General features: G+C 35.8%; 1 protein-coding gene across 2 annotated transcripts in view; it reads right to left on the bottom strand.

The window, feature by feature from the left end:
- Window positions 1-4,711: 4,711 nt before the first annotated feature.
- The window catches only part of FAM199X (family with sequence similarity 199, X-linked), a 30,901-nt gene continuing 12,083 nt past the window's right edge, over window positions 4,712-23,529 (bottom strand). Inside the window, exons 3-6 of one of the 2 annotated variants that reach the window (XM_027533347.1) lie at window positions 14,989-15,138; window positions 14,347-14,508; window positions 12,693-12,959; window positions 4,712-11,404 (exon numbers count right to left, since the gene is read on the bottom strand). In XM_027533347.1, the coding sequence (XP_027389148.1) occupies window positions 11,234-11,404; window positions 12,693-12,959; window positions 14,347-14,508; window positions 14,989-15,138 (750 nt within the window). In that variant the 3' untranslated portion in view covers window positions 4,712-11,233. The remainder of the gene's footprint in view (window positions 11,405-12,692; window positions 12,960-14,346; window positions 14,509-14,988; window positions 15,139-23,529) is intronic. The other variant, XM_027533348.1, reaches the window with a different exon arrangement.

The following is a 23,529-nucleotide window of genomic DNA, read 5'->3' as shown; positions in this document are numbered from 1 at the left end:
ACCATTATTTTCTATAAATTCCCCAGATGATTCTGGTGTGGGGTCCACACTTTAACTACTGCTCTGTACCAAACTCTTGTGATTTCTCTCAAACCACTGTGAAAAGTAACCACGTGATACAAAGCAGTGTTATACAGTGCAAAGAACACTAGTTTACAGCTCGAGACTTAATCCTTCATCTACCATCATTCAGCTACAGAACCTAGATAAAGCACTTCATCTCTCTTAGCCTCAAGCTTCTCATCTGCAAAATAGAGAGTAATGACCATTAAATTAAGTAAAATCTATAAAATCTAAAAATGTTTCCAACATTTTTAATATTTTAAAAACTTTTAAAATTATTTATTTGTGGCAGTGCTGGGTCTTCGTTGCTGCATAGGCTTTCTCTAGATGCAGAGAGCGGGAGCTACGCTAGTTGTGGTACTTGGGCTTCTCATTGTGGTGGCTTCTCTTGCTGCAAAGCACTGGCTCTAGGTGCTCAGGCTTCAGTATTTGCAGCACATGGGCTCAGTAGTTGCAGCTCACAGGCTCTAGAGTGTGAGTTCAGTCGTTGTGGCACTGCCCCGCAGCATGAGGAATCTTACTGGACCAGGGATCGAACCTGTATCCCTTGCATCAGCAGGCAGATTCTTAACCACTGGACCACCGGAGAAGTCCTCAACTTTTTGGATTACCGTCTAGTTCTGTTATTGCCAACTTAATAAATAATTCCATGAAATCTAAGACAATATTTTTAAAACATTAGTGGAAGACTTTTCTCTAGGATACAAACTAAGAAGTAATGAAGACTATTTTAATCAATAAGTCAGAGCTAATATATCTCCAATTAATAACATCCACACTTCATGGTATTACCATATACCCAGTCCAATGATGCTGTCATTGCCCCAAATACTTTGGGACTCCTTTAATATAGATAGAAGCCATTTTTTAGGCCACAAAAGAAAGTCTTTTAAAATCACACCTCATTGACCAAATGTAGCCAGCTTTCTCACCCATGTTTAACCACCAGACAGTCCTCTAAATGACCCTTGGTTATTTCTAAAAGCCAAACTGCCCTAAAGGAACAGAGCCTTGGCCATTAGGGGGAAGAAAATTCATTTGAGAACTTGATAAAAAGATACACAGTCCTCCCCAGAAAAATATATCAGCATGCAAAAAAAAATTTGCCAATAATTTGAATCCCTAGACTTTATTTTAAAACTCCAAATCTGGGGAGATAAATATTTACCATTACTAAGAAAATCCAAATGTTCCGAAAGGACTCAGAAGAAATCCTTTGGAGGCAACTTCTCTGAAGGAAACAAACGCATGACAGGAAAACACTGCACTTGGGGTGTGAATAAACATCTTAAGATTTAGCTGTCACTAGTTTGGAGCGAAAAAGTCACCTTCCTCTTAATGTCAATTTCCTCATTTGCAAAATGCAGAAAAGAGGATTGTGCTACATCAATGGTTCTCCATGTGTTCATGGACCAGCCTCACAATCACCTAGGAGGTCATTAAGAGTGCCTACTGAATCAGAAACTTTGGGAGTGGGGCCCGACCATCTGTGTTTTAACAAGCCCTCCAGGGGATTCTGATGTACACTCAAGTTTGAGAACCACCAAGCTAAATGATCTCTAAAGTCTCTTTGAGCTCTCAAATTCTACAATTTGGAAAGTATCAACTTCAGTACTTCAAAATATAAAACCAAAACCAACAGTTTCAGTCACACATCTGTTAAAAGATTTTCTAAAATTAATTTCTAAGGGAAAAAGAATAAGAATCTTTACTTTTACCTTATATCCCCCACAGTACCCGTGCATACCTATTTACAAATACCGGGCATTCATATATTTACCATATGGTCCAACTTGGCTGAAAAAGAAAATTCTTTGACCCAGAGGTAGGTGAGGGAGAAAATACCTAGTTCAACTTATCTTGTAGCTATTTTCCCTACCTTCTACCTGCAATCCAAAATATTCCATGGCTTTATTAATAAAGTAGTAGGGAAAACTGGACTTTGTTTTTATCTAAAAGCAATACATATCTTGTTTTCACTGGAAATATGCTCAAGACACACCACCAGGACTTATCAAGCAATAATAAAAATAATTATTCTTAGTGCTAACAAAAGTATAATTTTGAAATAAGGCTGATGGTAATGGTTTTGATTTCAAACAAGTAAACCAGATATTTAATATTAAGGAATTATTTTAATAAGTATGGTGATATCATGCTGCTGCTGCTAAGTAGCTTCAGTCCTGTCCGACTCTGTGTGACCCCATAGACAGCAGCCCACCAGGCTCCTCCGTCCCTGGGATTCTCCAGGCAAGAACACTGGAGTGGGTTTCCATTTCCTTCTCCAATGCATGAAAGTGAAAAGTGAAAGTGAAGTCACTCAGTCGTACCAGACTCTTAGTGACCCTATGGACTGCAGCCTACCAGGCTCCTCGGTCCATGGGATTTTCCAGGCAAGACTACTGGAGTGGGGTGCCATTGCCTTCTCTGATGGTGATATCATAGTTATGTATAATATAGAAGTGCCATTATCTTTTAAAAAAACTTGATACTATAATATTTAAAAATGAAGAATAATACCTGTGAACTTTACTATCATCAAGTATTGAGCTAAGGTGAGTGGTTCGGTTCAGTTCAGTTGCTTAGTTGTGTCCAGCTCTTTGAAACCCTATGAACTGCAGCATGCCAGGACTCCCTGTCCATCACCAACTCCTGGAGTTCACCCAAACTCATCTCCATTGAGTCGGTGATGCCATCCAACCATCTCATCCTCTGTCATCCCCTTCTCTTCCTGCCCTCAATCTTTCCCAGCATCAGGGTCTTTTCAAATGAGTTAGCTCTTCACATCAGGTGGCCAAAGTATTGAAGCTTCAGCATCAGTCCTTCCAATGGACACCCAGGACTGATCTCCTTTAGAATGGACTGGTTGGATCTCCTTGCAGTCCAAGGGACTCTCAAGAGTCTTCTCCAACACCACAGTTCAAAAGCATCAATTCTTCAGCACTCAGCCTTCTTTATAGTCCAACTCTCACATCTATACATGACCACTGGAAAAACCATAGTCTTGACTAGATGAACCTTTGTTAACAAAGTAATGTCTCTGCTTTTTAATATGCTGTCTAGGTTGGTCATAACTTTCTTTCCAAGGAGTAAACGTCTTTTAATTTCACGGCTGCAGTCACCATCTGCAGTGATTTTGGAGCCCAAAAAATAGAGTCAGCCACTGTTTCCCCATCTATTTCCCATGAAGTGATGGGACCAGATGCCATAATCTTAGTTTTCTGAATGTTGAGCTTTAAGCCAACCTTTTCACTCTCCTCTTTCACTTTCATCAAGAGGCTCTTTAGTTCTTCTTCACTTTCTGCCATAAGGGTGGTGTCATCTGCATATCTGAGGTTATTGATATTTCTCCCAGCAATCTTGATTCCAGCTTGTGCTTCTTCCAGCCCAGAGTTTCTCATGATGTACTCTGCATATAAGTTAAATAAGCAAGGTGACAATATACAGCCTTGACGAACTCCTTTTCCTCTTTGGAACCAGTCTGTTGTTCCATGTCCAGTTCTAACTGTTGCTCCCTGACCTGCATACAGATTTCTCAAGAGGCAGGTCAGGTGGTCTGGTATTCCCATCTCTTTCAGAATTTTTCACAGTTTAGTGGATGGGGAGGTAAAAGGAACAAGATTGGCCATGAGAGAAGCGTTGAAGTAGATATGGTATATGGGGATGCATTTTACTCTTCTACTTGAAATTTTTTAATAAGACAAAGCAGAAAATATGCCAATTCAATTATCTGCTGTTTTGAGTAAAAAGAAGCATAGAGTGGGATCCTGCCAACCAAATGAATAAACTGGAATTTTAAAAATATTATTCCTCCATTACAAGGGAAGTAATGTACTTAAATTTAGTATCTATCAGCTAAGAAACACAGATAATGTACTAAAACATCCCACTTACCGTGAGATTCAAACTGATAGTGAGGGAGAGGTAGAGATTGTCAGACCTAAATAACAGTGATTCTCTTAAAGCTCTCACATTACAAGAAAAAAAAAGCACTCTGAGGGATGATTCTGAAATAAGTAGTTTTTTTTTAATAGACTCTAAAAATCTATGTCCTAGTACTGTCACTTAGGACTGATTTTGCATCAGAGAAGGATGAACTCAGAGAAATCTCCATGGTAGCACTCTGCAACAATCAAAACAGAAACTGGCACCTAATTTCCACATCATTCAAACATTAAATTGTATTAATAGTCAAGTGAAATAGTCAATATTTGAGAAATTTCTCCATTAAACCATCAAGCTCCCAACTTAGATAGTGGCCTTAAGGAAGTAGACAATGAAATGCAGCACACTCTTCCTCTCATACCAATCACTTATAAATAGTAACTGTGGGCAGAAGTTTGAGTCAATGATTACTGTTCACTGGTAAAATGATGATAGTGGTCACTACATAAAACAAAATACCTAGATCTGTACTATCCAACAGAACTGTGATGATGGAAATGTTCTATATCCTGTATTTTCCAATGCAGTAGTCTCTCACCATATATGGCTACAGCACTCTTGAAGTGGTGCTAATGGGACCAAGAAGCTAAATTTTAATTTTCATTCACTTAAATAGCTACGTGTGGTTATGGGTTACCATAATAAACAGTACATACAGTTTTAGAGTACTTAAGAAACACATACACACAGATAAACACACACATTTCACTTAATATCTGACTCACATTTATTAAAAATTGAAATTACAGAAAAGCATGAATAATATTGGCTTTATTAAACAAGCTTAATTAACTTACCTTTGACTAACAAATCAAAGCATTTAATATCACAAAAGGAATTTTGAGCACGAGGTCAATTCCAACCTCTGAAGTTAAAAACAAATGAAAAGCAGCCAAGACATTTTCCAAAGGAGAGAGCAACCACAGATCTCCCTCTAGTGGCAAGAGATAAAGTTGCTGCTGAAAAGCTGAACTGCTTCTGTACCAATACATAAAACTGCTCACAGACATTACTTTTATATAACTTAAGAAAACTCTAGAAGGAAAATAGATCTGGTTTTTGTAAACAACGTTAGACCTAATTTTCACTTACTATGAATTCTAATGTCTCTAGAAATCTGATCTTTCCAGGAGAAAAGAGATTTGCCAGTGACATCTGGGGAATTGGGACTTACACAAAACAAAAGCTACGGAGCCTTAACCAAACTGAGCAAAAGAAAAGAGAGAAATTTTTCTGTTGATAAATGTTCTAGGATGGGACATGAAAAGGAGTAGATTCAGAAGTATAAAGTAGTAAGCAGCAGTGGGTTTGTAAAAATCCATGGTACATCAAAAGAGACAATTTAAAATATTACAATTTTTTTATAACTAAAACACTTTTCATTCTTATAATCAGTTTTAAAAGACAGCTCTGCCACATTACCATTTTAATTACAACCGTACATACTATATAGATTTAACTACTGAATGACTACTTTCAAGTACAAGAGGAAACTCAAAATAGAAGTGACTTGTGTTACAGCTATTGTTTTTCCCTCACAGCTTCAGGAAAAACAGCTTTTATATACACTGAAGTAAGTACAGAATGTACAGAAGACAGATATATATACAAAAGTGCATTAATACAGTAATACATTTAGCAGAAATACAGGAAAAAAATCCTGGTTAACAATCTGATACATTACAGTATTTAAGACTACTTGAAGATTCTCCAAACCAGTCAATGTCCTACTTGCTTTGGTTATGATATTGATGCTACATAACTAACCTTTGAAACTAAAACAAAAAAATTGAAATTTTTAACCATCTGTGAAATGTTTTACATATACTTGTGTTTATTCTTAATAGCTTTTGAAAACAATTTTATAAAACTCCCAACACAAAGATTTAGAATGGACAATACATATATCTAAATTAGAGTATTCAAAGAGGAAATTAAATCGATTCACTACAGGAACAGACATGGTCTGCTCCATTCCTAAAAGCCTCAGCTTGGTAACCTAACCTCAAAGTCTCAACTTAAATCCAATCGGTCAGCTACTATTAAAGAGCAAGCAGCTCCACAAAACAAGCCATGGCTTCAGGCCACTGTTCCTTAGAACAATTCACAATAGGTAAGTGTTAATTTGTCATTTATACATATTAATTCTACAACTACCTTTATATAGTCAAAATGCATAATTAGACTACTCTCTGCATATGTATAATTAGACTACTCTCCTCTTTTCTACCCCATCCCTCACAAAAAAAGAACACAGATTTCCACAGGTTCCATTGACCACAAAGATGTAACAAAGAAATCCAACAATACTTATTGAAATCGGAGAAGACCAAATCAGTTTTTCCAAGTTCAGTACGGATATCAAATTTAAAAAATTAATTTACCATTATATGATCTAGGTGAAAACATTAATAACCTTAATTTAAAATACAATTGTGAAGGGGGGCTGAAAACAAGTAATTTTCATATTAGAAAAATTATGTAAATAAAATTTTAGTGAGTCAACTCGGCTATACCATGCAACTTCCTATTTTTTGTCTTAAAATATTTTATTGAAGTATAGTAGATTTTTTACTCTTATTAATAATAGCCAGTTACTTAGAATTTGTAGAGTTCCTTCTAAGCCTTATGGAAATAAGAATTAAGGATTAAGAAATAAGAATTAAGCATTTCTAAGGAGCTATGTTCCAGATACTACACTGATAAGGATGCCTAGGTCTAAATCTCTCTCAGATACATCCCACCACTTAGCATAATTTAATTGTAAAGATAAAACTTATCTTACTTTGTCAGACTTAAAATGAATCCAAAGTTATCACAGTACATGTGTATACAAATATTTATTTTCTACCTAATAGTCCTTTTAAGGATTAAACTTACCTCTAAGTTTAGACATATTGAATGTCAGTGTGCGCAACATCAATACTATCATTTGACTGTAACTGGAAATTTTCCTATCAACCATCTCAAACTATAAACTGATTTTAAGTAACCCCTTCCCAGTTTGAAGCAAACATTTTTTCTTGTAAACACAAGCGTTAAGAAGTTAAAAGGAAGAGGAATGTTATGCTATTACATAAATGAATACAAGAATCACTAAAGTTAACAAACAAATCAAATTGCTATATAATCTCTGCTTTTGAAGTACTTTGGCCTTGAAAATTATCTTTCCAGAGTTAACTCAATTTAAAAAATATTCTTGGGAATTCCCTGGAAGCCCAGTGGTTGTAACTCCATGCTTTCACTGCTGAGGGCCTAGTTTCAATCCCTGGTCAGGGAACTAAGATCCTGCAAACTGCACAGTGAGGCCAAAAAATAAAATAAAATAAGTAAAATAAAAAAATATTCTGCTTTATGAGTTTTATCAGGGGAAAAAAATAACAAATACATTAAACTATACTTTGCTGCTGCTGCTGCTAAGTCGCTTCAGTCATGTCCGACTCTGTGCGACCCCAGAGACGGCAGCCCACCCGTCCCTGTGATTCTCCAGGCAAGAACACTGGAGTGGGTTGCCATTTCCTTCTCCAATGCATGAAAGTGAAAAGTGAAAGTGAAGTCGCTCAGTCGTGTGCGACTCTTAGCGACCCCATGGACTACAGCGCACCAGGATGCTCTGTCCATGGGATTTTCCAGGCAAGAGTACTGGAGTGGGGTGCCATTGCCTTCTCCAAAACTATACTTTAGATGACTTCAATGTTCTATGACCTAGCTGGGCCAAAAATCAAGTTATATAAGTGAAACTTAAGATCTGAAGGTTTTCTTTATGTACTCTATTATCATTGATTAGTTCGATATAATGCCTTTGCTTACTGATATCCAAGAGCATGGGCATTTTATAAAATTAATTACAACATTTAGATTACTTTTGAATTTGGAAAAGCCTAATGTTGACGAAAAGTATAGAGTTCACCTTTAAGGCACAGGAAGCTATAAACAAAAGACTCTACACTAGAGAATCCTGGGAACAAGACTTTTCTATTTGTCACGAACTAACATTTTTGGCTTAAATATGAAGACATTTGATAAATTTCACAATTTTTAAAGCTCATCAGAATCTGGATACCTTTATATAGTAGTTCTTAAAAGTTTTCCTTTATGAGGGGTTTTAGCACTTCTAAGAGCTAAATAAAATGAGATGTCTATCCAATCCACAGAGTCATCAAATTTCAAATCAGTTTCTGGCATTAATTCAGCAATATCTAGTTAACCCAAAGGACTGACAAAATGGACAAAACAGCCACCACTTAACTAAAAATGAGACAAGTCTCAAAAAATAAAGTTATTTTACTCTAAGTTCTTCTTGGGACAGAAGAACAGTATAAAGTCCTTTGTACTTCACTACACATTATACTACATTGCCTCACTTAAACTCAGTTGCAAAAATATAGGAAAAAACGCATCATTTTGTTTAAACTCAAGGTTTGCACTTTTAAAACCTGTGGTAGGGACTGACAGACTTCTACAAGGTCTCTTTTCCCCAGTTTTGTTGAAATATAATTGACATACACACAAGATCCCTAATAAAATGTTCTGGATAAATGTGATGTGACTTCATTATGCCCTTAATTAAGAAGTCTTATTTTTTAATCATGCCCTCATGTAACAAGGCTTATTTTTAAAGGGAAAGACTTATTTGCTCTAATGTCAATTCTCTACAGTTGAGAACTGACAATGGAGCAAATAAGTCTTACATTTTTATTAATTGGTTAGTCGAGGTTTATACTTTTAAAGAAAAAAATTGAGTTGGATTTGTTTTAAATTGCACTTAGAAAGAGATCAGACTAAATTTATTATTTATTCTAAGAAAGAAATAATTCAAACCTGAATTATCTACATGAGGCATTAAAACCAAAAAAAAGTATAGCACATTAACAAAGACAAGAATTTTTTTGTCTTTTTCTGTTGTTTTATTTGGGCGGGGGGGTGGGGCGTAGGTAGAGAAAGACTTTGTAATCTCCCTCTTTAATCATAAGCAAACACAAATTGCTTAAATTTTTTTTCTGTTCTTTATTTCAATCTCTTCCAAGCCACCTTACTGAGCTATCTCTAATTTATGATACCATAAAGACTGTGCATCCAGATTTGCACAACACTTCATGGTGTACTTTACTATAAACACTCAAACCTTTATAAACTTTAAAAATTGGCTTTGTGGCACTTTGGTAAACTTGTTTAACAGTGACTTAAGGTAAATCTATGGTAATAAGACTGCGATTATTGGGAGAGTAGAGGAATTGGTCTTATTAGGATCTTCTTTTACTGGTCACTGTCAAGTAAATTGTTTCCAAGTATTTAACAGATACATGCTGCTCTATGGTCTCCAAAAGGGGCCTGTTTTCCTTGAAGAGTAACTAAAGAGAACAGGCAGTCATTCCCTGGAATTTTGCTTTTGCTAAGAGCAGGTAGAGAATTCAGCTGTATTTGCTCTTCTATTTATTCTTTCTGTATTTAGAAGGGAAAACACAACAAGGTGGACCCTTTCAATCCTCCTCAAGAGTATTCTGGGATTTATCCCCAAGCTCTCTTTGGGCCCTCTAAGCTAGTCAGAAGCACTAAAGAGGGGGTAAGGGGAACGTTAGAGGGAATACTCCAACTGACAACCATATACACATATATACTGTTATTTCAGTAAAATTTTAAAGTATGAATTTAGTAGTCTTCAAAATGTTACAACCATACCACAGACCTCAGTAAAGCTGCAATATATCAATTTTTCCTTTAGTTTCAATTCTTTAACTTTTGAGGAACCAAAATAAAGTCAAAATTTCAAAACATATGATTGTAAGCAAAGGTTATGCTGAGAATTAGGAATTCACAGCTGAGAATTAAGGATCTATGTTGTTAATCTTTTTAATGGATTACTTGATATGATACAGTGTAAAAAAGGTAGGAATCTATCAACCTCTGACTCTAGAGTTTAAAAAAATATTGACAACTCATCCTACAAAATCATGATTACCTCCCAAGTTTCCACAATAAAAAGAAAATTATGAAAGTCAGAAAGCAGCTTGATTGTCAGTAGTATCAGTTTCAATTTTCTTTAACCCGTGTGAATGTTTAAAGATGTGTGGGAAAATAAAAGGAATCACACTACTTATAATGTTCATGATAACAAACTCTTCACGAAAACATTTAGAGACTCTATGATTTCACATTTAAAATTAGAGTACTATTAGTAGCCAAGAAGCAAAGGTTTTTAAATATCTCACTGCTCAGTGTATTTCTAGCGATTTATAGAGTTTAGCAGAACTGTAAGGGTTTCTTGAGTTAATTTTGAACATTAACTTATTCACATGCCATAAAGCTGTTACACCAAATATTTAAAAATTAGAGCTGTGCTGAAAATAAAAAAACCTACAAAAAGAACTTGACAGAGATGTTTCTTGCCTTTAAGACAGTTTCACAGCCTAAAATTTCAAAAAGCAGTGAAAAGTAGAATTGGTTGTTTTGCTTGCTGGATTTTTCCATTTGAATATTAATCAATGTAGCATTAAGTCTAAAATTCAGCTACTAGTAACATTATTTTCTCAGTAGTCATCACTTGCAGAAAGGATTCTGAATATACACAAAGTCAAAAAAACAAACCTAAGATGTTAGGGCCTATTTTTTACACATTTGAGTTAAAATGAATGAAAACAAATAAACCTAATGAAGGCACTATTGTAAACAGCAATCCACATTCTATCCCTACAACCTCAAAAAAAAGACGTCCACTAGGAATTGAGAATTATGCTATGGCCCTTCAGAAAAACTAAGAAATCATAACATTAAGAAGAAACTGAATTATGATCTCTACACATTCTATACTGACATAATAAATTATCTGTCAGCAGTACCTTGAAATCTCCTAAACTGTTAAAGTACTAATCTGAAAAAGCCCACTTAACCACTCTGAAGTTTAAATAGTCAAAACATTTACTAAATCAGTGGTTCTTAAAACTAGAGTGTGTGGCAGAATAACCTGGTACCTGTTGAAACACAATGCTATGCCCCTCCCCCAGCATTTCTGATTCACTAGGCCTGGGGTGGGACCCAAGAGTATGCATTTCTAATAACTTCTCAGGTGATGCTGAAGCTACTGGTCCGAGGACCATCTGCTGAGAACCACAGACCTAAATTATGAACGGTACGTCAGCACAGCCCTAACCAAAAGTTTGGTCAAGATGCATGTAAACAAATAAGGATAGAATAATGCTTAGAAACAATGCTGATAAATTCACCCTTATTACATCAAAACATCTACATCTGCTTCATGGTCTTCCTCAGTCACTTTCAAGGACAGCACTTCTTCATTAAGGAAGAGCCCACTGAGCCTCTCCTTCCGAGCCTGCCTCTGCTCTTTCAGCTGCCTCTTGCGTAAGGCCTTCTGTTGTAACTTCCGCTGTTTGGATCGCTTCTGTCAAAATAAAAAATTCTAAATCAGTGAGGTTCAGTTCTGGCATACCCACCCCAAAGTATGGATCAAATTCGATATTTTCTGAATAGAGATGTTCAAATTCCTCTGCAGTACAATCTTGGTTCTAGTAAGTGAGCCATTAGCTTAGACATGAAAACAATTTTTCAAGATTCTATATTTATGGTATTTGACTAGGAAATCTGATTAGGAAGGTTTGAAACTTGATCATTTGACTAGTTATGGATAACCAATCATTTCTAAGGCTTTTTTTATATCAAATTAAGGTACACTGGTGTCAGTGCAGAGGAAACATGCAGTGAACAATAATGAAAACAAATGTAGAGAACACTGTCAAAATCTCTAATGCTTATTCTTTGAAGGTGCCTTTCATTCAAAGGCAATAGCAATTTTACAATGGCTGGGAAAGAACCATGTCTTTTTCATATTAAGCAAATGCCATCTTTTAAGCCCATTAGAAACCCAGTGGGTACTCTATTTCTTGCCACTGGTGAACTGATGCCAAAAAAGAATGACCACATACACAGAGGAAACCCTTGGCAACCAACAAAGCTGGCTATGTTTCTGCTACTTTGGTTAAGAACCAAGTAAAGAATCACTTTCCAGGAAAAGTCACCACTGGGTTCCCAAGAGTTATAGAGATACCCTTATCATCTGTAAGTTAGCTCCACACTGTCACCACTGCAAGGAACCGAACTTTCCCACTAAGCATAACAGAACTATGCTATATACATTTAAACTTTCTATTTTTTATGCGTCCAAAAATACTATACAGAGTTTTTTCAACTGTGAAAAGAGTAGTCAGAAATTAGAGAAAGCATTATTACATTTAAAAAAGAGCTACAAAGAAACATTCATGGTTAAAACTTTAAGAAAACATTTAACACACACACACATACAAGACATATAGGACATTTTAGGAGCTAATAGACAGCAACATCAGCAACCTAGTGAGATCTGCTTAATAGTAAGTTGCAGTCAGTATTGCAATCTTGAGACTCACTCATTATTTCCATCAATTTATCTTACTTAAAACAGACACAAAAATCAGATAAAATTGAAGGTAATATGGCTGTGGGTCAAAACAGCATTTCAAAGCACTCAATGCAGAGGGCTTTGTTCAACAGCAGAGAATCCTGCTTGCTCAATTAAAATAAAAACCCACAGGCATCTATAGAGCAGGATAATTTTAACTCTTCAAGAACTGTATATGAAGGAATACTAATGTTAATATTGAAAGGTAAAGTTTTGTATTGATTAGACGTTTTACTTTTGAATCCCGAATCCGCTCTGCTGCACTTGCAGACAAGTTGCTGTCACTGTGTGCTCGACTCATGTTGGCACTGGAGTTTGAAGCAGAGTTTCCAACACTGGACCCACTGCTGCTTGCAGAACTGACCATGCTGGCACTGCTGCTGCTGGCACTGGCACTGGCACCGCTCACTCCACTGGTGCTTGCACAACTAAAGTTGCTTCTCTTCCAGGCCTCTCTTGTGGGCCGTAGGCGAGGGCTATGCTCCTTGATATAGTTTCTGACCTTGGAACAGACAGACAAAAACTGGTTAGTATTGTACCTTGACGTTCTGCCCTCAAAATAATGGAGAAAAGAAGAATATTGTACTTAAAGATTGTCAAAAGTGCTACAGGTGCATATAGGTTGACCAGAAAGACAAAAGAAATCTCTAAATGTAGAAACAAGTACCAGAAAAATTCTGGTGTTCAAAATTCTAGAAGCTAGATTTTTTTAAGTATATAAAATATAATCAGTAAATGATAAGCTACTAGCTTCCAGAATTTAGGAGTGTAAGAAAATAACACTAGAAACAGAAACTAACAATAAAATAGATAAGAGTAGGCATTTTTTAAAAGGTTGCCACTTAAGTATGCTGCTAATTATATTAGAGTGTTTCCTAGATCTTAGGTAGGGGCCCATAATACTTGTCTTCAAATGCAAGGCATCAATTTACCATACTAGTGAAAAATGGGCTGGAATGTAAAAAATTATATAGTTTGTCTGTTGAGAGAAACACTGAAATGAGAGAAATTTTTCATAAATGATGACAAATACAAAAAATTAAAATGTTCACTCAAGTACAGCTCTCAATAATATTTTGATTCTGTCCACTGGTCTTTTGTAAGATGAGTTATTAGAATAAATCTATACCTTAGCATAACAACTCCTTAAATTGTGAAGTCAAATTTCAAATCCTATATAACTAGAAAGTAGGTTCTATATCCAAATGATCCCAGAAAGGTATGGCCACATGAGATATACATAAAATCTCTTAAAACCACATGTTCTAATATTACATTTCACAGCAGTGATTTTGACCTTAATTATCTATATATTTATATATGACTATTCAAGTATAAAAAGCAGAGACATTACTCTGCCAACAAAGGTCCACCTCATCAAAGCTATGGTTTTGCCAGTAGTCATGTATGGATATGAGAGTTGGACTATAAATCAAGCTGAGCACTGAAGAACTGATGCTTTTGAACTGTGGTGTTGGAGAAGACTCTTGAGAGTCCCTTGGACTGCAAGGAGATCCAACCAGTCCATCCTAAAGGAAATCAGTCCTGAATATTCATTGGAAGGACTGATGCTGAATCTCTAATACTTTGGCCACCTGATGCGAAGAACTGACTCATTGGAAAAGACCCTGATGCTGGGCAAGGTTGAAGGCAGGAGGAGAAGGGGACAACAGAGGATGAGATAGTTGGTTGGCATCACCGACTCAATGGACATGAGTTTGAGTAAACTCCGGGAGTTGGCAGTGGACAGGGAGGCCTGGTGTGCTGCAGGCCATGGGGTCGCAAAGAGTTGGACACAGCTGAGCTACTGAACTGAACTGCTTCAAGTATACATGTTATAAAACAATGGTATTTTTAATAGCTGTAGAATCTGTATTTTCTTTACATACCTGCTTCAGTTTTTCATCTGTGAGACAGTTAAGTTCAATAATAAACTCACTGTCGGTAGGGGAGATTTGAGCAGAAGGATCAATTATTTTAATAATATCAAGTTGTTCCCGAAGACCCATCTCAGTACTGACTTTACGACTCAGATACTCAATATATTCCACCTATATGATGAAAAATTATAATAAATAATATCAATGCCAAAACCTCTGATCTTTTAGTGTGCAACTTATAATATGTTTAAGTATCAGAAACACTTATATTTTTCCCTGCAAAACAATTAGAGCTCAAATTCATATTTACTAAGCAATCCACATTAATCCAGTAGCTTTAAATTAGACAATAAATGAAACTTCACATATTCTCCACATATACGCTTTGTGTGTGTGTGTGTGTGTGTTTTGGAACTTTTTATTTTTTATTTTATTTTTTTTTTAATTTTTTTTTAAAATTTTATTTTATTTTTAAACTTTACATAATTGTATTAGTTTTGCCAAATATCAAAATGAATCCATCACAGGTATACATGTGCTCCCCATCCTGAACCCTCCTCCCTCCTCCCTCCCCATACCATCCCTCTGGGTCGTCCCAGTGCACTAGCCCCAAGCATATACGCTTTTAATTAAGAATGTCAAGATCTCTACCTGCTCATCGTTTGTCATTGCACTCCAAGGAAGTTCATCTAAATTCCGGTGCTTGTTTTTCTTTTTAGGAAGCAGGCAAGGTGAACTTGGAATACTGGGTATGACATCAGAAAGTACATCACTCCCGCTGGCAATGTCACTGCCAGGTAACTTTATAAAAATAAGGAGAAGGTAGGGAAAGAAAAATTAAAAGCAAGAGTTTAAATGCCATGTTTCATATTGACTAAAAATTACTTTAATAAAAGACTAATGACAAATACTGAATCAGAAGACATTAACTCTGATCCACTCTTATTTTAGACAAAGCAGCAACATCATACTCTTTTTATATGCAGTCATTCAATGAGCAGTATTTTCCAAAAGCTTAAAATCACAATCGAAGCTTATTAAAATGCTAACTTAAGAATCGCTCATCATTAAGGTTTTAAATTCATGTGAATGCAGGTTAGGGCCCACACTGCATAATGAATAAGAAGCATTAGTCTCTATCTCAAGAAACCTGAGTGATCTGCCACTATCTGGCTCTTTGCCAGACACTGTGGTAGATATAATTTCAAAACAAAGACAAATAAATCATGTCCCTTGTCCTCATGACTGTATTAATAACCTCAAGACAATTAAAATAATTTAAAATACGTTGTGAATACGTATCCATGGCACTGTAACAGGTACACGGAATCCAAAGGAGTCTAAGTCATGGTCCTTACACAACAACTTTATATTCTACTTGGAAAGATAACACAGTAGCACAAACATATAATTATACAACATAACGAACAACAAATGCATGTTTGAGATGACAAGTCATCAATGGAAATACCTAGCAACAAACTGAAGCTACAAGACTAAAGCTTAGAGAACTACTAGGGGACAGGCACCAGGGAGTCAATTGCATAGAAGAGATGTATGAAGCCACAAAAAGGGGGCGGATCACTCTGCAAGGTGATCATGTTTACAATGAAGTTATCTAAATTAGCTATTCCCCCTTAAAAACATTTTTACTTTGATAGTCATTGATGAATCCAAGTACATAAGTGACATCCAACAATCTATGACTTCCTTCAAAATCTCATTAACTAACACTGCTTGAATTATTCACCCTTAGCCCAAATGTCAGTGTAATAGTCAGTATTAAGAACATTGCTGAATGCATGCACAAAGGCCATCTTTTCCTGTTTTTAACATCAATAAAACATTTTGCTATTTCCCCTTTGAAAAACTTCAAATCACAACATTACTATGTTAAAGATCCTCCTGGGGTTCCTAAAACAAAATGAGGCACTCCTTATCAGATGAAAGGCCTCCCCTACTTCAAACTACTTTGATAAACTAGGTAGAAAAAGGAACTTCCAAAATATCTATACTCTCAAAACATAAGAAAAAATTTCATCTAAATCTTTAGCAAATATCTGTTAAGTGCCAGACTACATGCTAAGCATTTTAATTTGTCCCTTTAATTCTGTTTACATGGTTGTTGGGGGGTGGGTGGTAAAAAACAGGCAATTAATGGTCCTTTGGCCATTTTTTTTTCTGGGGAGAAGTAAAAGATCCCAGAGTTCAAATCCCAGCCCCACTGCTTACTAGCTGTGTGATCTTGTAGACGTTAGTTCCCTTCTTTGAGCCTCAGAGTCTTCAGTAAGTTGTGGTTACTATCATCCATCTCAAAGGACTGTTGAGAGATTATATGAGGTAACATGCCTGGCACATAGGTGATACTCAATAAATTGAAGTGTGTCCTTTTTTCTGTACCTTGCCATGGTTTTAAAAAGAAAGGAACATAAACTCTGAGAATATTTCATGTTGCTTAAGTGGCTGGGTTAAGTTTCACATGTTAGTCTCTAATAATGACAGCTTGGGGTAAAGGAAGAGGCATTCACGTAAAGAGAATAATAAAACCATAGGTAGAAGAGAAAACAAAAACCAACACAGGATGAGATTAAGAAGACCTATATAATTAAAACAAAATCAGTGCTAGGGATTTAAAAGCTTTACAAATGAACCAGAGCTGTTATATGATATAAAGAAGTAGGCCAGTAACATTTCTAAATAGAAGAAGTAATAATGAAATTGGTCTGGAAAGAAGATGAGTTAAAAAGCAGTATGGGGGCTTCCCTGGTGGTTCAGTGGTTAATACTCCTGCCAATGCAGGGGACATGGGTTCAGTTCCTGGTCTGGGAAGATCCCACATGCCTTGGAGCAACTAAGGCTGTGTGCCACAACCACTGAGCCTGTGCTCTAGAGCCTAAGAACCACAACTACTGAAGCCCTCGCACTGTAGAGCCTGTGCTCTGCAAGAAGAGAAGCCAATGCAATGAGAAACCTGCACACCTCAACGAAGAGTTGCTCCTGCTCGTTGCAACTAGAGAAAGCCCGCACCCAGCAATGAAGACCTAGTGCAGCCAAAAATAAATAAGTAAATAAATATTTTAATAAAATACAGTATGGGAACAAAATAGAGGAAAGACTGGAATTAGGAAGCTCTTTTTGTGATTTGGACCTGGACTAAGATAAGCAAAAACAGAAAGAAAAATGGGAACAGATAGGGAAATTTTCAAATGAAATACAATTTACAAGATTATTTGATAACTGAACAGATAAGGATAATAATCAACTGGGGCTACCCAGGTGATGCAGCAGTAAAGAATCCACTTGCCAATGCAAGGGATTCAGGTTCGATCCCTGGGTCAGGAAGATCCCTTAGAGTAGAAAATGGCAACCCACTCCAGTATTCTTGCCTGGAAAATTCCACAGACAGAGAAGCCTCGTGGGCCATAGTCCATGCGGTTGCAGAGAGTCAAACAGGACTAAGCACACGGCACACAATAGTCAAATATCCGTGAGACCAGAAGAAAATTGGCAACATTTCACAGTCATACAACCCATCCAGGTTAACACACAACCCTTAAAGATCTCATTTTTTTATGGCAAGAGACCTGAAGTAATGTTATATAGATCTAGTCCAACACCTCATTTTATAAGTAAGGGAAAAATGATATCCAGGGAGGGTCATACGGTTAGTGGCAGCATCCAAATCAGGACACAAGTCCAGAACTTTCAACTATATCAGACTGTCCTGCCTTGCAGGTAGTTTGGAATGAGAGAAGAAGGCAATCTGGGGTATGGTGAGTTTGCAGTGATCATGAGAAAACCAAGTACAAATGTTCTTTGAAATTACCATTATCATTTTTCAATACAATATAAGACATGTCACAAAGCAGTCTTTTTTTCCCTCCATGAAAACACAGTAATTGGAAGTTGCATTACTGATTAAGGATTCAGCACCAGATAATGGGTTAGCATTAAATAATAAGGTCATTCAAGTGGAGATGTCAAGTAGCCAATTGGAGACATGGGATTACAGCTGCAGATGTACAGAAGAATTTACTGTACGGATTCCTGTGTATTTATTAGAGCGGCAATTTTCTATTTTATAACTGAATATATTTCAGAGTCAAAATGGTTAATAACTCTCATATTTTTCATAGACAACAATATTTTGTATATTTATATTAGAATCAGTAATTGTGACAAGGAGAATTAAATCAAACTTCTGCCATATTTTCTGTAGCATGTAGCAAAATTTTATGAGTAAGCTCATTTCTGTAACAGCTGATGTGCAATTTCAAATTGCACCTCTAGGTTTCAAGCATGACAGCTGTATTACTCACTTTCTAAATTTTCTATGCTTTCCTGCTCAACAATAAAATAATTTCTCAAGCTTTAAGACTAGTCAAATATATCTTTAACAATAAAAGGACTGCAAGCAAAGAAAACTAAGTGCAAGGCAAAATGCTTTGATGCAACTTCAAATGCTAAGATGCTTTTCATTCTAAGGTTAAAATCCTGCCTTATCAGGTAGTTAGCATTTCTCTTCCGAGAGAATCTATGAATCATTTATATTTATTTTAGTAGTAACTGAAACATCTGTTTAGAAGAAAGATTTAAACATATGTAGATTTTAATCACAACAGAGGTAATATGAATTTTTTAACTACAGTCAATGATTTTTAGTCTATATTAATCCTAACACATAATTTGTAATTATCTTCTAGGTAATTTACTATTCATCACTATGAGATCTCACAAAGACAAGAGAGCTTTATAAACCTTTCAGCATATTTAAACAGCAAATATCCATGGTAACAGAGTACCTACACTCCAATTTCAGAAGTGGGAAAACACATTACTAAGGCAGGCCTTAGTTTGTTTCAATGTTGTAGTCAGTCGTGCGCATTAATGGTGAGTGGTTGGGGATAGTTTTCCACTCCACTCATAAAATGAATGAAGAAGTCAGCAATTAAGATTTTAAAACGCCTGCCATTTTGCAACATTATGGATGATAAGAACTCTAAATAAGTCACATGAAATAAGCAAAAATAATAATATATTTCTCAGAATTATCAGAACTCCATCTGCTTACACTTTATTAAAAATCCTTGTAGTCAGATATTAAATACAAAGTGTGCACTTCAAAAAAACAAGACAGTGGGAAGTAGAGGAACAAAGAATGAGAATTTGTGATTAGCAGAGGCAAAGTATTATATATGGGATGGATAAATAGCAGGGTCCTACTGTACAGCACAGGGAACTATATTCAATATCCTGTGATAAACCATAATGGAAAAGAATATATACATATCTGGGAGTGTGTGTGTGTATAACAGAGTCACTTTGCTGTAGAGAAGAAGTTAATACAATATTGTAATCAACTATACTTCAATAAAATTTTTTTAAATGAGGCACTGAAGAATACAAAAGGTATAATATATAAACAAAAATGCACACCACTTTATTATTTATAATAGAAAAAAACTGAAACAGATATGAATAGAGGAATGGTTTCATAAGTTCTGGAATATCTAGTACCAGGAATATTATGTAGTCATCAAATGAATAATTTAAATATCACAAAAAAGTTTATACGTTAAATGAAAATTTTTTATTACAGCATCTTATCCAGAAGAAAAGCGAACACTGCCCAATTCACTGTGTGAGGCAAAGTGATACAAAGGCATCACAAGAAAGGAAAATTACAGACCAATATCTCTTATGACTACCGATGCAAAAATCTTCAACAAAATAATAGCAAATCCAATCCAGCAGCAATTTAAAAGGATTATATACCATGAGCAATTACGATTAATCCCAGGAATGCAAGGGTGAATCATTATTAGAAATCAATATACTACATCACAGTAACAGAAGAGAAGAAACTGCATGATCATCTCAACAGACATGCAGAAAAAACATGTGACAAAATCTAACACCTTTTCATATTAAAAACATAGAACTAGGAATAAAAGGGAAATACCTCAATATGACAAAAAAGAACATCTGTGAAAAACCTACAGCTAATATACTCAATAGTGAAGGACAAAGCTTCTCACCTAAGATAAGGAAAAAAACAAGGATGCCTGCTTTTGCCAGGGGTATCTAGATCTTCTCTCTTTCAACATTGTACTAGAGATCTCGTCAGGGCAATTAAGCAAGGAAAAAAGTATCCAGATTGGAAAGGAAAAAACAGAACTATATAGTCATAGATGACATGATCTTAAATACAGAAAACCCTAAAGAATCTATACACAAAATATTATTAAAAATGAGTTCAGCAAAGTTGCGGGATACAAAATCAATATATGAAACACAACTGTATTTCTATACACTAGCAGTGAATAATCCAAAAAATGAAATTAAGAAAACAACTCCATTTACAACTATATTGAAAGAATAAAATGTTTAGGAATAAACTGAACCAAGGAACAAAAGACCTAATTAAGCATAGAAAACTATTTAAAAAATCACTGAAAGAAATTAAAGAAGGCCTAAATACATTCTGGCCCATGTTTATGGACTGGAATATTTAATAATACTATTAAGATAGCAACATTTCCCAAATTGATCTACAGATTCAATGAAATCTCTATCAAAATTCGAACTTCCCTTTTTGAACAAGTGACAACCTGATCCTAAATTTTGATAAAAAAAGAACAAAGTTGCAGAACTCATACTTTCTGATTTCAAATCAGAAAGCTAGAGTCATCAAAATATAAGGATAAGAATATCTTGCCATAGATAGCTATATGAATCAGTGGAATACAATCAAGAGTCCAGAACTAAACCTATATATGTCTATGACCAATTCATTTCCACAAAGGTACCAAGACCATTAGATAAGGAAAAAAATACAGTCTTTTCAACAAGTGGTGCTGGGACAACTGGATTTCTACATTCAAAATAATGAATCTGGAACTCCTACCTTATACCATATACAAAAAGTAACTCAAAAGGATCAAAGACCTAAAATGTAGGAACTAATTAAAGCTATAAAATTCTAAGAAGGAAACAGATGAAAAAATTTGCATGATCTTGGATTAAAGGATGGTTTTAAAAATATGACATGATAAGCACAGAACTCAAGAAAATATAAATTGGAATTCTTTAAAATTTAATTTTTTTGTGTATTAAAGGACACTATATCAAACGAACAGACACAATCAAGTGAAAAAACAACACAAAGAATGGGAAATATTCTTGCAAATCATGTATATAAGGGTCTAGTAGTCATCACGTATAAAGCATTCTTACAATTCAATAATAAAAAACAACACAACTTAAAAATGGGCAAAGGATTTGAAAAGACATTTTCCCAAAGAAGATATACAAATAGTAAGATAAGAAAAGATGCTCAACATCATTAGTAATTAGAGAAATGAAAATCAAAATCACTATGTGTAAGACATAGTAGGATGGCTGTAATAAAAAAAGACAGACAATATAAAGTGTTGGAAAGGAAGTGGAGAAACTGGAATTTTCATGTATTGCTAGTAGAAATGTAAAATGGTACAGCCACTTTGGGAAACATTTTGGCAGTTTCCCAAAAAAGTGAACATAAAGTTATCACATGGCCCAGCAACTCCCAATGTATTTTCAAGAGAATTAAAAATAAAAATCCATATGAAAACTTATACCTGAATGTTCATATTAGTATTATTCATAAATAGCTCCAAAGTGGAAATAATCCCTCAGTTGATGATGAATTAAACAAAAAGTGATGTATCCATAAAATGGAATATTCAGTCATAGAAAGAAACTGCTATGGACTAGATGCTTGTCACCCCCTAAATCGGTATCTTGAAACCCTAATCCTCAATGTGATATTGAAGATGGGGCTTTGGGAGGTAATTAAGTTTATAAGACGTCATGAGGGTGGAGCCCTTGTGATGGGATTGGTGACCTTATAAGGGAACCAAAAGAGGATATTGCAGAAGACAGCATCTGCAAGCCAAGAAGAGTGTGCTCACCAGAACCTGTCCATGATGGCATTCTGATCTTGGACTTTCAGATTCCAGAACCACGAGTGTTTGTTTTTTAAACCACCCATCAATGATATTTGTTACAGGAGCCTGAGCTGACTTAAGACAGGAATGAAATATACTCTTATGTGCTATAACATGGATGAACTTTGAAAACAGTGAAAGACCACAGACACAAAAGGCCACATATTACATGCTGCTGCTGATGCTAAGTCATTTCAGTCATGTCCAACTTTGTGCGACCCCATAGACGGCAGCCCACCAGGCTCCCCCGTCCCTGGTATTCTCCAGGCCAGAACACTGGAGTGGGTTGCCATTTCCTTCTCCAATGCATGAAAGTGAAAAGTGAAAAAGTTGCTCAGTCGTGTCTGATTCCTAGCGACCCCATGGACGGCAGCCCACCAGGCTCCTCCGTCCATGGGATTTTCCATGAGTACATTTATATTAAATGTCCAGACAGGTAAATCCATAGAGAAAGTAGAAGAGTGGTTGCCAGGTGACAGAGGGAAATTAGGACTATTCACTAACAGGTATGGGTTTCTTTTGGAGTGATGTAAATATCCTGGACTTAGACATGGTGGTGGTTGCACAACATTGTGAATATATTAAAATTTCTGAATTATAGAATTATTAAAATGGTACCTTTTATCTCAATTTTTAACATTTTTTATCCAAATCATATTTATAACTGGAGAAGGCAATGGCACCCACTCCAGTACTCTTGCCTGGAAAATCCCATGGATGGAGGAGCATGGTAGGCTGCAGTCCATGGGGTCGCAAAGAGTCGGACACGACTGAGCGACTTCACTTTCACTTTTCACTTTAATGCATTGGAGAAGGAAATGGCAACCCACTCCAGTGTTCTTGCCTGGAGAATCTCAGGGACGGGGGAGCCTGGTGGGCTGCCGTCTATGGGGTCGCACAGAGTTGGACACGACTGAAGCGACCTAGCAGCAGCAGCAGATTATTTCTTCTTCTTTAAAAACCTCTTATTTTTCAGCATAGTATTGTTTATAACTAGAAAAAAACTGAAATCAACCTAAATATTCATTATTAGGGAAATGATTAAATTATGCTTCAGTTATTGAAAAGAATGAGATAAAGTAGTTGAAACAGCAGAGGTGACCAGGGATCAAACCTGTGACCCCTGCAGTGGAAGCACAGAGTCTTAACAGCTGGACTGCTAGGGAAGTCCCTTTGTGTGCCTTTTTAACACTGTGCAAACATA

This window comes from Bos indicus x Bos taurus, chromosome X (genome assembly GCF_003369695.1).
Source record: "Bos indicus x Bos taurus breed Angus x Brahman F1 hybrid chromosome X, Bos_hybrid_MaternalHap_v2.0, whole genome shotgun sequence".
Taxonomy (NCBI): Eukaryota; Metazoa; Chordata; class Mammalia; order Artiodactyla; family Bovidae; genus Bos; species Bos indicus x Bos taurus.
The sequence above is the reverse complement of the archived record's forward strand: the minus strand, read 5'-3'. Positions and strand labels throughout refer to the sequence as shown.